The sequence below is a fragment of the Sinohyriopsis cumingii genome, chromosome 11, assembly GCF_028554795.1.
Source record: "Sinohyriopsis cumingii isolate HCF-2022 chromosome 11, ASM2855479v2, whole genome shotgun sequence".
Taxonomy (NCBI): domain Eukaryota; kingdom Metazoa; phylum Mollusca; class Bivalvia; order Unionida; family Unionidae; genus Sinohyriopsis; species Sinohyriopsis cumingii.
This window is the reverse complement of record NC_142971.1, coordinates 101,695,646-101,709,142: the sequence shown is the minus strand read 5'-3', so window position 1 is coordinate 101,709,142 and position 13,497 is coordinate 101,695,646. Positions and strand designations below refer to the sequence as shown.

The 13,497-nt window shown below is 35.2% G+C and overlaps 1 protein-coding gene across 5 annotated transcripts in view; it reads right to left on the bottom strand.

The window, feature by feature from the left end:
- The window catches only part of LOC149789177 (host cell factor 1-like), a 104,690-nt gene that overhangs the window by 52,366 nt on the left and 38,827 nt on the right, over window positions 1-13,497 (bottom strand). For 2 of the 5 annotated variants that reach the window (XM_089975313.1, XM_089975317.1), the window contains exons 9-13: window positions 13,068-13,136; window positions 5,022-5,143; window positions 4,548-4,731; window positions 2,302-2,516; window positions 66-215 (exon numbers count right to left, since the gene is read on the bottom strand). In XM_089975313.1, the coding sequence (XP_089831439.1) occupies window positions 66-215; window positions 2,302-2,516; window positions 4,548-4,731; window positions 5,022-5,143; window positions 13,068-13,136 (740 nt within the window). The remainder of the gene's footprint in view (window positions 1-65; window positions 216-2,301; window positions 2,517-4,547; window positions 4,732-5,021; window positions 5,144-13,067; window positions 13,137-13,497) is intronic. The other 3 variants (XM_089975314.1, XM_089975315.1, XM_089975316.1) reach the window with 3 other exon arrangements.

Below are 13,497 nucleotides of genomic sequence, written 5' to 3'. Positions count from 1 at the left end.
TACATATCCTTTTATTCACCCATGATGGATCTGAACATTACCAGCCCCATCTAACCAATACTCACTTGAGGCTGAACACTGCTGATCCCAAGTATAGTTGATGGTGTCTGGCCTGGCTGGCTGGTTGTGATAATTGCTGTAGGTTTTCCAGCACCTGCCTGAGTGGTAACAAGCTTCACAATGGTGGCACCCTGAGGCAAAGTCCCACTCTTGGTCTGAAGACAAATTTGAACAACTTGGTTTCAGTGAAGCTAATGTAGTTTTGACATGGACAAGACAACATGGACATGAATCTAAATGAACAATTATAATCTATCACATTTTTCAAAATTAAAGAGAATCCATGTCTATGTCATATATAAGACAGGAATCACTTCATGAATTTCTTTCATTAGAAAAAATTGATGACTGCTCTATCAGACAGTATGAAAAATTTATTTTTGGGGTTTGTGTGTGTGACTACAATGCAGATTCAGATGGTGAAAATGGTGAAAAAGGTCCAGACATGACTATAAGCTGTATTTTTGCCACATTTTGCTAAAAAAAAAATTTCAAATACAGTTTACTTGCTTTTAACAATACTTTTAGTCCTTTATGGTCTATTATCATGCCAAGGAAATGGGACATATGTGCCTCCTCAAGGACACACACAGGCAGCCGTGGTCGATTATCATGCCATGGAAATGGGACATAAGTGCCTTTACAAGGACACCACGGGCAGCTGCGGTCAATTATCATGCCAAGGAAATGGGACATAAGTGCCTCCTCAAGGACACACAGGCAGCCACGGTCTATTATCATGCCATAGAAATAAGACATAAGTACCTCCTCAAGGACACACACAGGCAGCAACGGTCTATTATCATGCCATGGAAATAGGACACAAGTTCCTCCTCAAGGACAAACACAGGCAGCAGGGGTCTATTATCATGTCATGGAAATGGTACATAAGTACCTCCTCAAGGACACACACAGGCAGCTGGGGTCTATTATCATGCCATGGAAATAGGACATAAGTACCTCCTCAAGGACAAACACAGGCAGCCAGGGTCTATTATCATGCAATGGAAATGGGACATAAGTTCCTCCTCAAGGACACACACAGGCAGCCAGGGTCTATTACCATGCCATGGAAATAGGACATAAGTGCCTCCTCAAGGACACACACAGGCAGCCGCAGTCTATTATCATGCCATGGTAATAGGACATAAGTGCCTCCTCAAGGACACACACAGGCATCATGGTCTATTATCATGCCATGGAAATAGGACATAAGTTCCTCCTCAAGGAAACACACAGGCAGCCGCAGTCTATTATCATGCCATGGAAATAGGACATAAGTGCCTCCTCAAGGACACATACAGGCAGCCACGGTCTATTATCATACCATGGAAATAGGACATAAGTTACTCCTCAAGGACACACACAGGTAGCCGCGGTCTATTATCATGCCATGGAAATAGGATATAAGTGCCTCCTCAAGGACACACACAGGCAGCCGGGGTCTATTAGCATGCCATGGAAATGGGACATAAGTGCCTCCTCAAGGACACACACAGGCAGCCGCAGTCTATTATCATGCCATGGAAATGGGACATATGTGCCTTGTCAAGGACACACACAGGCAGCAATGGTCTATTATCATGCCATGGAAATGGGACATAAGTGCCTCAAGGACACACACAGGCAGCCGGGGTCTATTATCATGCCATGGAAATGGGACACAAGTTACTCCTCAAGGACACACACAGGCAGCCGGGGTCTATTATCATGCCATGGAAATGGGACACAAGTTACTCCTCAAGGACACACAGAGGCAGCCGGGGTCTATTATCATGCCATGGAAATGGGGCATAAGTGCCTCCTCAAGGACACACAGGCAGCCGGGGTCTATTATCATGCCATGGAAATAGGACATAAGTGCCTCCTCAAGGACACACACAGGCAGCTGAGGTCTATTATGATACCATGGAAATGGGATATAAGTGCCTCCTCAAGGATATACAGGCAGCTGAGCCGGGCTGGCATAGGTGGGTATTTAACTCACAACCCTTGTATTATGAGTCTGATATTCTACCAACTGAGCTACTGCAACTATAGATTAAAGTAACATATGAAAGCAAAGGAACAATTTCAAAATCAACATTCAAAACAAGGAAAAGACAAAGTCGTATTACAGATTGACCAAATACATTATTTTTTCTATGGATTAAGACATTAAATTTATGAAAAAAATGTAACCAAAATTAATTATGCTAAAATATTTTGATGTAAAATAGTTATTTTTTCTTGTCTACTTACTGAAGCAACAGTCATGCCCTGTGAAGTTTTGACTAGGGTAACAATCTGTGGCTGGCCAGTTCCCCCTGTGGACATTGTGCCGGCTTTATGTACAGTAATGATCTGTTTTGTCCCTGGAGTAAGTCCCTGGTGGGTTGTACCTGTAGCACTTTTCAGAATTGTAGCCCCTGGGGTGGTAACCCTTATTGTCTGTGTACCCGAGGGTAGAGTGGTTGCTGAAAGTGAAAAATCAAAATACGTAGAATACTGATGATGTGGAGTGTTTAAGTAATTACACAAGCTCTAGATGAAGAATATAACTCCAAAGATACTGCTATTCATGGTCCTTTATTTAGTGTAATATTTCCTTTATTAATAATCATTTTACAAATTTTGTTTACTTTATGTGACACATGAGAATAAATATTTTCATTTGATAAATTACTGTGATTTCATTTAAAAAGATTTTCTAACATTGTTTTAACTGATATGAATGTATAATATCCAAGGAGATAACTACTCTGCAATCATTTAACTAAATTTGAGTTGCCTCCCTTAAAAAATAAAAATGTCACAAAAGACCATGGAACTGTAGATTGTTACCAAGATGATATATTTTATAAAAGAGAATAGACACTATGCCATTGGCATGGAGAGACTGAAAGCGCTCAAAGCTCCAAAAATAGAAAACAATTTTTGTATAGGGACTACCAATGTAAAAATAAATAAATGTCACACCATAAATGCCTTTTCATTCTTGGCCCCCCCCACCCCCTGGCCAGTATATGATGGTGCCAAAGATGGTGATTGTTTTGTGTCATAAAAGCAAATTTTGTACACCAAAAAGATACCAAACTGTTGAAAAATCACGAAAAATGATGCTGGCACAGATAAATGAAATTCAAATAGCTTAATTATCCATTATTCTTTTTACAAAACAATTTTCAAACCATTTAAAAATTCTTAACATTCTAACTAACTCCACATATTTAATATTTCTTTGTTAAATATGCATGCAATTTAAGTCCAAAAACAATCCCCTAAAAATGGTGTCAAGATTTATAGGTTACTGCATTTGTATGGGGAAAATATGAACAAGTTTTTTGGATGTAAATACTGCACGACCTTGGGAGTGCAGTATATCCATCTGACAAAACGGGTTCATATTTTCCCATACAAATGCAGTAACCTTTTTATTATATGCTCATTTTCTTATTCTACCTAATGCTTAATTATATTAGCAAAATACATTACAAGAAACAAAGTAACTGAATGTATGCCGTATTCCAAACTAAATACACAAGCGCAGGTTCATCATTACACAAGATTATTATTGCACACATAACCCTGCCCAGATAAATTTGAACTTAGTTGCGCGCTTGACATAACTTTTGAAAGAAAATGGCGTGTCTAGTTAAAACTGAAATTTAGAGTCATATTGTGAATGTGTTTCTGTTTCTGAAGTCTTTCAATTGTATTTATCAAAAAGACACGATGGAATCTAATGCTTATTTCATTTTGAGTGCAGTAAGGAGGATGTAACTGCACTTATATACGAAATTACTGTGCAATTTTGAAATGTGTAATCAAGATTGAGAACCTATGACATGGCTCATGTAATTTGGATTTGCAGAACTAAGAAAGTACATTCTGAGGAAATTCAGGATGTAAAACTATAAGTATATTTTTTTGCCATTCTTATTACCAGCTAAAGAAGACAGTTCATGCTTTGTCACTTGTATGTTATTTGTAAGGATCCTTTCTGGCATCTATTGTATAGCTAGCCTAAATCCAAAACACTGTATCAAAAAAGTTAACGTGGAATGTGCCAAAGCAGCTGGTATGTGGCAGTCTACGAAACATCTGCTTTACTTCATTCAGAAACAAATTTAATCAACCCAAACGTAAAGCGCCTATTACGCGAGTGTACATGATTTGTTTACAAATGAAAAGTGCTGGCGTCTGCATCCATTGTTTGTTTACAATAGAAAGTAGTTCCTTTATGAACGTGAATGGAATATGAAGGTGTGCAATGTCGTAAAATACTGAACAATTCTGACAATGTAAAGTTAACAGAGAAAAAAAATGAGCATATAATACTAGATATGTGATATAAACTGAAATTTAAAAAAGAATTGTTTCCCTATATAAAATATATGGACAACTGCTATGCTCATAGATGAAAGTGGTATATGGGAATGACAGTCAAATGCAAACATAATGTTTCAAAGTTAAGTAGTCCAAGTTCTACCTGGAATTTAGATTACCTTGTACTTTGCCTTGTACAGGTGTGACTTTGACCCCAGTTGGTGTGACAACAGTGGGAGTCACAACCTTGATCCCTGAAGATGGTGTATTGGTTGTCTGAGTCTTTCCCTGGATTTTCTGTGTTGCAGCTGCTGCTGCAGCCAGTGCCGCTATTCCAGTCATCTGACCCCCTACAGCTGTCTGCTGTGAACAGATTACACGAAACCAAAGTTAAATATAATGGCAACTTCTATGGCCGAAAACCATTCAGATTTTAACAACAGTATGACCAAGATAAATGAAATACTTCTCATTGTCCCTTCATAATAACTGGCCTATTAGTAAAGCAAGACAGAGAGGAATGAGTAAAACACAAACTCTGAGGGATTAGAGAAATTTATTAATTAAAAACAGAATATTATACTTGCTGGATCTTAAGATCTGTCTAAACATTTACTGTCATATGGCAGGGGAAAAAATGTAAGATAAATTACTGTGGTAATAATCCCAGGACTTTTCTGTCCAATGTTGACCACTTGTGGTGTTGTCACTTGTACTGCTGTGTTGGCCGATGCAACTCCTAATGGGGATTTCTGTGGCCGGATCACACCAGTGACTGCAATATATGTAATTGATCTTTCATAAGTGTTCATAGGCTGTGAATATTATAAAAACAAATTGAATATTGTGAATTCCCTATTTTTCATGGGGTACCTATTTCATGGATTTCAGCCATTACAAACCCCCAAAATTAAAGCTCAAATGAATGACAACCATACTTCCTGGAAACAATAGGACCCCTTCCCTAATCCATGAATTTAAGTATCAACTAAAACTTCAATTTTTGAGGAAACCAGAAACTTTCATGACCACTAAAATACACGAATTCACAGTATTAAATATCAAATGCCAGGAGATATCAAATGGCAGGAGATGTCAAATATATCATGTTATATAAAATGCTAGATATCACTAGATATCACTTGCAGTAAGTGATACATGATACAACTTCATACGATTCATACATTTATCAAAATACTGAAAAAGAAAAGTAAAACAAACTGGCATTTTTGACGATGTGACAATGTGACAGGTCACATTATTTTCTTTCATATTAGGCTATTCTAATTCTAACCAAACTTCTATACACAGGTCACCTATAAGAGAAACTTTCTTTAAAGCCTGCCTTTAATTAAGCTAGAAAAGATACATAAATGTCAAATAAAGAAAAATCACTCAACAGTGAGGTTATTATGGGTGTGGACAAGAAGCAGATGGATGCCAAGGCTAAAACTGTATCTGGTTTAGGAATATTTTTTCCACTGTATTACAAAAAAATAATAATTTCAGTACATAAAAACAATCATTCAATACATGCACATTTTGAAACAGAATTAAGAGAACAAAACCTAAATTAAGACTGCTTGTCAATAACAAAGAAAGCACTATAACCATGTAAAGTATTCAGTAGCCATCACCTGGAAGTAGTACATGCACTATAAAAGTCGTCATTGGTGTATGATACATGTATTCTTCTACGCCCAGCAAAACATTTCACTAACATTTGAACCAGATGAAATATCCATTAACTGACTGTTATGTGTGGCTTTTTCTTCTTCCTTCAAAGTTCATCTAGTTGAGAAAATGATCTTTAATAGTCTAAAATTAAAATTCTTCTGCTAAAAATCTGAGCACACATTCTCATTTAATTTACTAATTGGTTTTTACCACAGGAAACTACAACAAAACAGTCAGGCAAGTCACAGCAAGATTTGAGTCACTACCATTTCTCAATTAGTTTTGGCTGTTTTAGTTTACAGTCATCATAGGACAAAAGTATTCATCCTAGTTCTAAAACACAAGGGTGAAATGATTTAATTATGTAACAATTGATATATACAGTCCTTCCAACACAATATAAAATGACCTTCATGTAATATAAATATAGGAAACAGCAAATTTTAAAAATTCTATGTCCAAGAAAACATTACTCTGAAAATAGCCGTCAGAAGAATTACTAATCCCTCCAACTGACTGTAGCTATTTCAAATGCAAAATTAATAAAAAAATTTCAATGTCATGTCTAGCGACCTTGACCTTTGATCTACTGAGAGAGGTGCCCTTCAGATACATCGCAACTATGAAGTGGATACAAATTTGATATAGGAAACATGAGGAAAGCAGACTCATCTCTTAAAACAAAAATTACATCTTAGCTCTTGTGACCTTGACCACTGGGCTCTTGTGACCTTGACCACTGGGCTAAATAATTAAGTCAGATGGCTGGCCAAGTGTAGTCCACCTATGAATTTTCATAACTGGATTTGGTAACTTTACTTTTTAAGTGGAAATTACCCCACCCCCACCCCCTATCAAACTAGATCTTTCACCCCTCGGCTTCAGAATCAATAGGGAACTGACCTTACACATGTATATTGTATCCATTAAGTCTGATGAAAATTAGGCCATAGAAACATGACTTGTATGCAAAAACCTCTACAACCATGAGGTGGCCGAGTGGTCTAAAGTGCTCTCTGTTACGCATCACTGCCATCTCACCTCTATCTGCATGGGTTCGAGTCTTGAATTCGGCCAATGTTGGTATGTGTGAAAGCTTGCCAGTAGCTTCTCGTGGGTCGGTAGTTCTTTCCCGGGTTCTTCCTCCACCATTAATACTGGCCGCCATGTATAGCCTATCGTGTGCTGAAAAATGGCGTTAAACCCCACAACAACAACAACAACAACTACAACCATGAGTAAACCATGTAAGAAGTTTTGAAAAAAGAGACCACAGAATAATAGTGATGTCATGGAAAGCACCTGTATGACCAAATGGATGGAGGGACAGACAGAAATAGTTACCGCTGTATCTCCTGCTCTATTGGTATAAGGAGTTTCATGGGTAGTATCTCCCCTTGAAAACACCAGAGGGCATCTCTGTGCAACTCACTTCCGGATAGTTCAATCAATTAAGATGGCAGATGTAGATCAAGAAAATGTGACTGACCGCTAACATTATGCAAGCAGGATCGATAAACTTATCGATAGAAAGAAATTCAATCAATATTTGATCAATTGTTTTTACATCTTTTTTTCTTACTAACTTGCGCTGCTCCCAGCTTTCAAATAAATATTCTCTGCCCATTTCAGAAATTCATTATCTTTCCATTACTACATTATGCTCTAATTTATCTTATTTGATTGTGCGAAAGTGGATCGCTGCGTAAAAAGTTCTTGCAATTTATCTCGCTTGAAGAACAATGAAAATATATTTATTTTTTACGGCTTCAAGCATAGCAGTTAATAGAGGTTAAACGAGAATGAGAAAAAAATTCTAACTTCTTAAGGTTCTTTTATTATTAATTTAGACTGTTGCTGTTCTATTAATGTTCATTATATTTTTCATGAAATCACTGGAGTTTTTTTAAAAAATGAACAAATGTCAACCACGCTTGAACAGACAGACGCATGTACGAATCTCCTTGATGACTATTTTAATTTTATTTCCTTGAACAGTGGGAAATTTTAGAGTATACAGTTTGGAGAAATATCGATGTTAGACCCGCTATGCTTGTATAGGACATTTGTGGCTCTCATCTGTCTGCCTGTCTATATGTATGTCTGTCTCATTTCATCTGGTTTATGGGTATGTATATCCTTGAATGAATTTGTGTTCGCATACGTATTTTACATAAACATACTTCTGGTTAAAAATGAGTATAAAATGATGCTAAGATAGAAAGAGTGACTGATAGATAAAGACAAAAAATATGAATATTTGTGAGTATCCATTTATTATTGACTTGTACAGTGTGTTCTTACAAGCAGTTTCTTTTTTTAAATCATACTATTTGCAATTTCACATCCAGTCACGTGGATCAATATTGATTTAAAAGGCGAACCAAAGTAATAGGACAGAATCTGCGAAATAATTGGATCTTTTAAACTCTTTAAAACATATTTGATGTAAGGAAAGTTAAACTAATTTTAAGAAAGCTGTTCTAGATGAATTTGCTGGTGGCAATCAGAAATGTTGTCTAAAGACCCCAGCAAATTTGAGAGTTATTACGTGTCAGCATAAACAAAGAAAAATCATGCTGAAAGTTATTGCATGTACCATCCGATACTTGATGTTTCAAAAGTCAAAAAGAAAATGAAAGAAAAGAAAATGAAAAAAAAAACAAAAACATAATTGGGCATGTTATTTAATGAATTTACACCCAAATATGAATAAATATTCCGTCTGCATTAATTACACTCCTTTACCGTTATGATAGTTAATGTAATTATTGCTTTGTTAAGTTCCTCTGAATTCATTAAAATACTGTGTTCCATTAAAAAAAAAAATCTTTTCTAGTTTAAAATATTCAGCATTACAAATCAGCTGACATATCAAATTCGTGTTATAATTTTCTTATTGAACTCGTGTCTTAACTTTCTTAACTCGTGTTAAAAACAAACTATTAGCCTTGTGAAAGTAACTGAGAAAGAAGGATATATCAACATATGAAGAATGCAAATTGTTGAGATTGTTTTCGTTAAAGTTATATAACCAAAAATGTGCAATAAATGTTTAAAATCAGAGAGCAAAGTGAAATGTTCTTACAAATGTATCTGAAATTATGGATAATGAATCTATATTATCAGGTGTGGGCATTGTATTTAATTTAATTATCTGATATCATTTAAGTATGGAAAGTAAATATTATTTAATTATCTGATATAATGTAAGTATGGACACTGAATCTAATTATCTGATGTAATTTCTATAATTATTTTTTCAAGTATGAACAAAAGATGTTTGACATATAATTTATTCATTGGTTTAACCATAATGATCTGTGTAGTACAGCTAAGATTCCTTCCTTTGTCGACTTTATGTTTCGCTAACCAAGTGTGGAACGGTGAACTATCCGGAACTGGAAATTTTTGTGGGCATGCGCATTGGAGCTAAGGGAGGTAATTTTAGGCACTACGATCAGTAACTCCGTTGCAACTGTGAAACCCCCTATAGGATCTGAAGCCATCAAATTTATTCATCAAATATAAATTTAGGCTGCAATACTATAATTTGGCATTACTTACAGGTATTACAGTAATTAATGTGTTTATAATCATACGGCACCTTTAGTCAGACATCAAATTAAAATATGTTCTGTAATCATATGGCACCTTTAGTCAGACATCAAATTAAAATGTGTTCTGTAATCATATGGCACCTTTAGTCAGACATCAAATTAAAATATGTTCTCTAATCATACAGCACCTTTAGTCAGACATCAAATTAAAATGTGTTCTATAATCATACAGCACCTTTAGTCAGACATCAAATTAAAATGTGTTCTGTAATCATATGGCACCTTTAGTCAGACATCAAATTAAAATATGTTCTGTAATCATACAGCACCTTTAGTCAGACATCAAATTAAAATGTGTTCTGTAATCATATGGCACCTTTAGTCAGACATCAAATTAAAATGTGTTCTGTAATCATATGGCACCTTTAGTCAGACATTAAATTAAAATGTGTTCTGTAATCATATGGCACCTTTAGTCAGACATCAAATTAAAATGTGTTCTGTAATCATATGGCACCTTTAGTCAGACATTAAATTAAAATGTGTTCTGTAATCATATGGCACCTTTAGTCAGACATCAAATTAAAATGTGTTCTGTAATCATACAGCACCTTTCGTCAGACATCAAATTAAAATGTGTTCTGTAATCATATGGCACCTTTAGTCAGACATCAAATTAAAATGTGTTCTGTAATCATATGGCACCTTTAGTCAGACATGAAATTAAAATGTGTTCTATAATCATATGGAACCTTTTGTCAAACATCAAATTAAAGTGTTCTCTAATTATATGGCACCTTTAGTTGGACATCAAATCCAAGTTCTCTGCTATTGTACAAGATATGAATATATTGCAGCATACTCACCAAGCAGACGTAAGTCAACAAACAGGGAAACTGAACAGTTAAAAACTTCCTTAGCAATATAAAAAGAATGAAACAGAATTTAATAAAAGGGCACAATTCAGTTCAAAAGGCAGACCTGCCTACACTAATAAGACCTTCTCAGCAAAGCAATTGTTTTCTGCAAGTTGAGTCAGTTTTCATAACAAAATATCATGTAGTGCTACTGTCAAACAGCTGGAAAGCATGCATTTAAAAATGTTGAACTAAAGTTTGTCAAGTTTAACCTTAATTACCTCCAGTAGTTTCACAAACAACAGTTTTAAAACCTACTGAGCTCAACGGATTCTTGAAGTAATCAACACACAATGTCTACTGAACATACCGGTAACTGTTGCCCTTCCTGCTTCCCCCCCCCCCCCCCGAATCTCAATATTCCATTTTATATTAAAACCTTTTAAGAGGTTTATTGTCCCTTTTGTCTTGACAGTTTGCTGAAAAACATACAAAAAAGCAAGCAATAGCTGGATCATGCAGACATTTTGCATCACAAAATAGGTGCAGGTTTAAGCATCTGATTTATTCCAGTAAAGTTAGTCTGGTTCTCTGACCAATTCCCCATTAGCTAATACATGTATGAAACCTAGGTCTGAATCAAACACTGACAAGCCAGTATCTGGATTTTACTTGCAAACAAATGTATTTCTGTAATTTGTGTTTTCATTCCATAAGTCCATATTCTATGGGTAATTTCCATAAAACGTACAGCAAAATCATGAGGGTTGGCAGGTCTGCAAAAAGTCAGGTAACATAACATGAAAGTACATGCAACTCTACACATACTTTGGAACTCAGGTCATATGTTCAATTTAAGCAATTCAAAGCACAAAATGTATATATTGGTCCTTACCAGTATGTAGTGTCAACTATCGAAACAGCTATATATATATATATATATATATATATATATATATATATATATATATATATATATATATATATATATATATATATATATATCTATCTTTAAAAATGGAGGCTCACTGGTCAACTCTTTTGATAATGCATATACTTTCATAATCTGGAAAATCTAAAAATGTATAATTCCTATATGCAATTAGAAACAAAAGTCAAGCCTTTGTATGATCAAGATGACTTCGGTAAAGACAATTTTTGTTACAGTTTTGGTTCTAAGTCAAAATTCAGAAATTGCACAAGTCTAAAGACCAAACAATTGCAAAAATTGCTTACCTAAAGTGAAAGTAAAAATCAAGTAATCAATGTGTAAGATCAAGTTTTGTTTATCCATGTCAATTTGTTTCCATTTCATCATGTACATAACTAAATGCTGGACAAATCGAGATGCCCCTAATGTGGTCTTAAAATAATGTTGTTTTACCACTGTGAACTCTTCATAAAGACTGAGAAAGCATGAAAGTTGTAAGGTACAATACAGCATGCATTTCTAAAACTGTTTAAAACTAGTATTATTTTAACACAATTCAATTGACAAAACAAGGCCACATATGACAATAAATTATAAAGTACCTGACTGCAAATATCTTCAAAAAAAAAAAAAAAACTTATTTTTTGTTCCTTTACAAAACTCCTAATAATTATGTGTTTGCACGTGGTTATTTAGCTAGAATATTGATTCAATATTTAACAAGGACCCAGAGAATACACCAGTGATAAACAACTATTGTATATACTCACTCATAAGTCAAATCCAACTGCAAAATGCAGAGAGACTACAGGCCAGACAGGAAAACCTTAGCATATCAGAAAACAAACAATAGGCATAGGGCAATATTATTCCCAAATTTATGCTGAAGACATTAACTGAGGCCAGAGATATATGACCTTCAAGAAACTTTAAAACTAATCATAATGTAGATTATGCTGCCATCACTGGAAAAAGATTCTTGTGACTGACAGGCATGATAATGCTACAGGTAGGTTAGACAATACTATCTACAGGCATTTACAATGCTACCGACAGGTTAGACAATGACACTGACAGTCAAGACAACTAATTAACTATATGAAGCTTTGTGTTTACCAAGCTCTTTCACAGGATGGAAAGGAACTACTAATTGGATGTACAATTTGCAGATTTAGGAAACGGAAGGCTTTTCATAACTGAGGAAATGGAGGGATATGATACTTTGAGGAATGGAGGTATTTCAATTTTGCAAATTTTGATGATGCTGCCATTTCTGGAAAAGTGATAACTATATGAATGGCTTGCCAGTGACAGGCAAGACAACTAGTTAAACACACAAAACTTTGCATTTACTGACCTCTTCCTAGGATGGTAAGGCATTAGTTAGGGGTAAAGATTTTGCTTATTTAAGAAATGGCAATGATTTTCACAATTGGGAGATGGCAGTGTTTGACAATCTTAAGAGCGAAGGAACTCAGATATCCAAAATAAACAGTCTTTGAAGCTGATATGTGCAGAATGAAGATGTACTTCTTTAACTGAGTCAATCAACTCATACAATGACATCACTTTTATGAGTAAATAAATAGTACAAAATGTAATCATGCAAACATTAGCCAATATTACTGTATAAAACAAAAGCACCATGATCATGCAACTAGATAACGTGAATACCTTTTATAGTCTGAGGCATAGCCAGAGCGGCTACAGAGGTTCCTGCAACAGCTCGCAACTGGGTAAGGCCTACAGCAAAAAGATACACAGCCAATGACAGACGGAGGTTAGTCCCAAGAATTAAAAACACTATAGTACTAAACCAGATGATGTGTAAAAAAAAAAAAAAAACCAAAACAGTAAACTGAAATCAAGATTAGAAGAATTATACATCTGCTAGACTACAGAGCAAAGATATGTGTATGTGTGTATATACAAACACACACATGCACACAGTACACGCATTGTACACTTCAGAAATTCCATGGTGAAAATTTATAGATCCATGCTGTTGTCTGTCACAGACATAACGGTGGCTGTCATGGATGCACATGTGATGGCTGATAATTGACATTAAATTTTAGTGTCCCGATCATAAAATTGCTGCTAA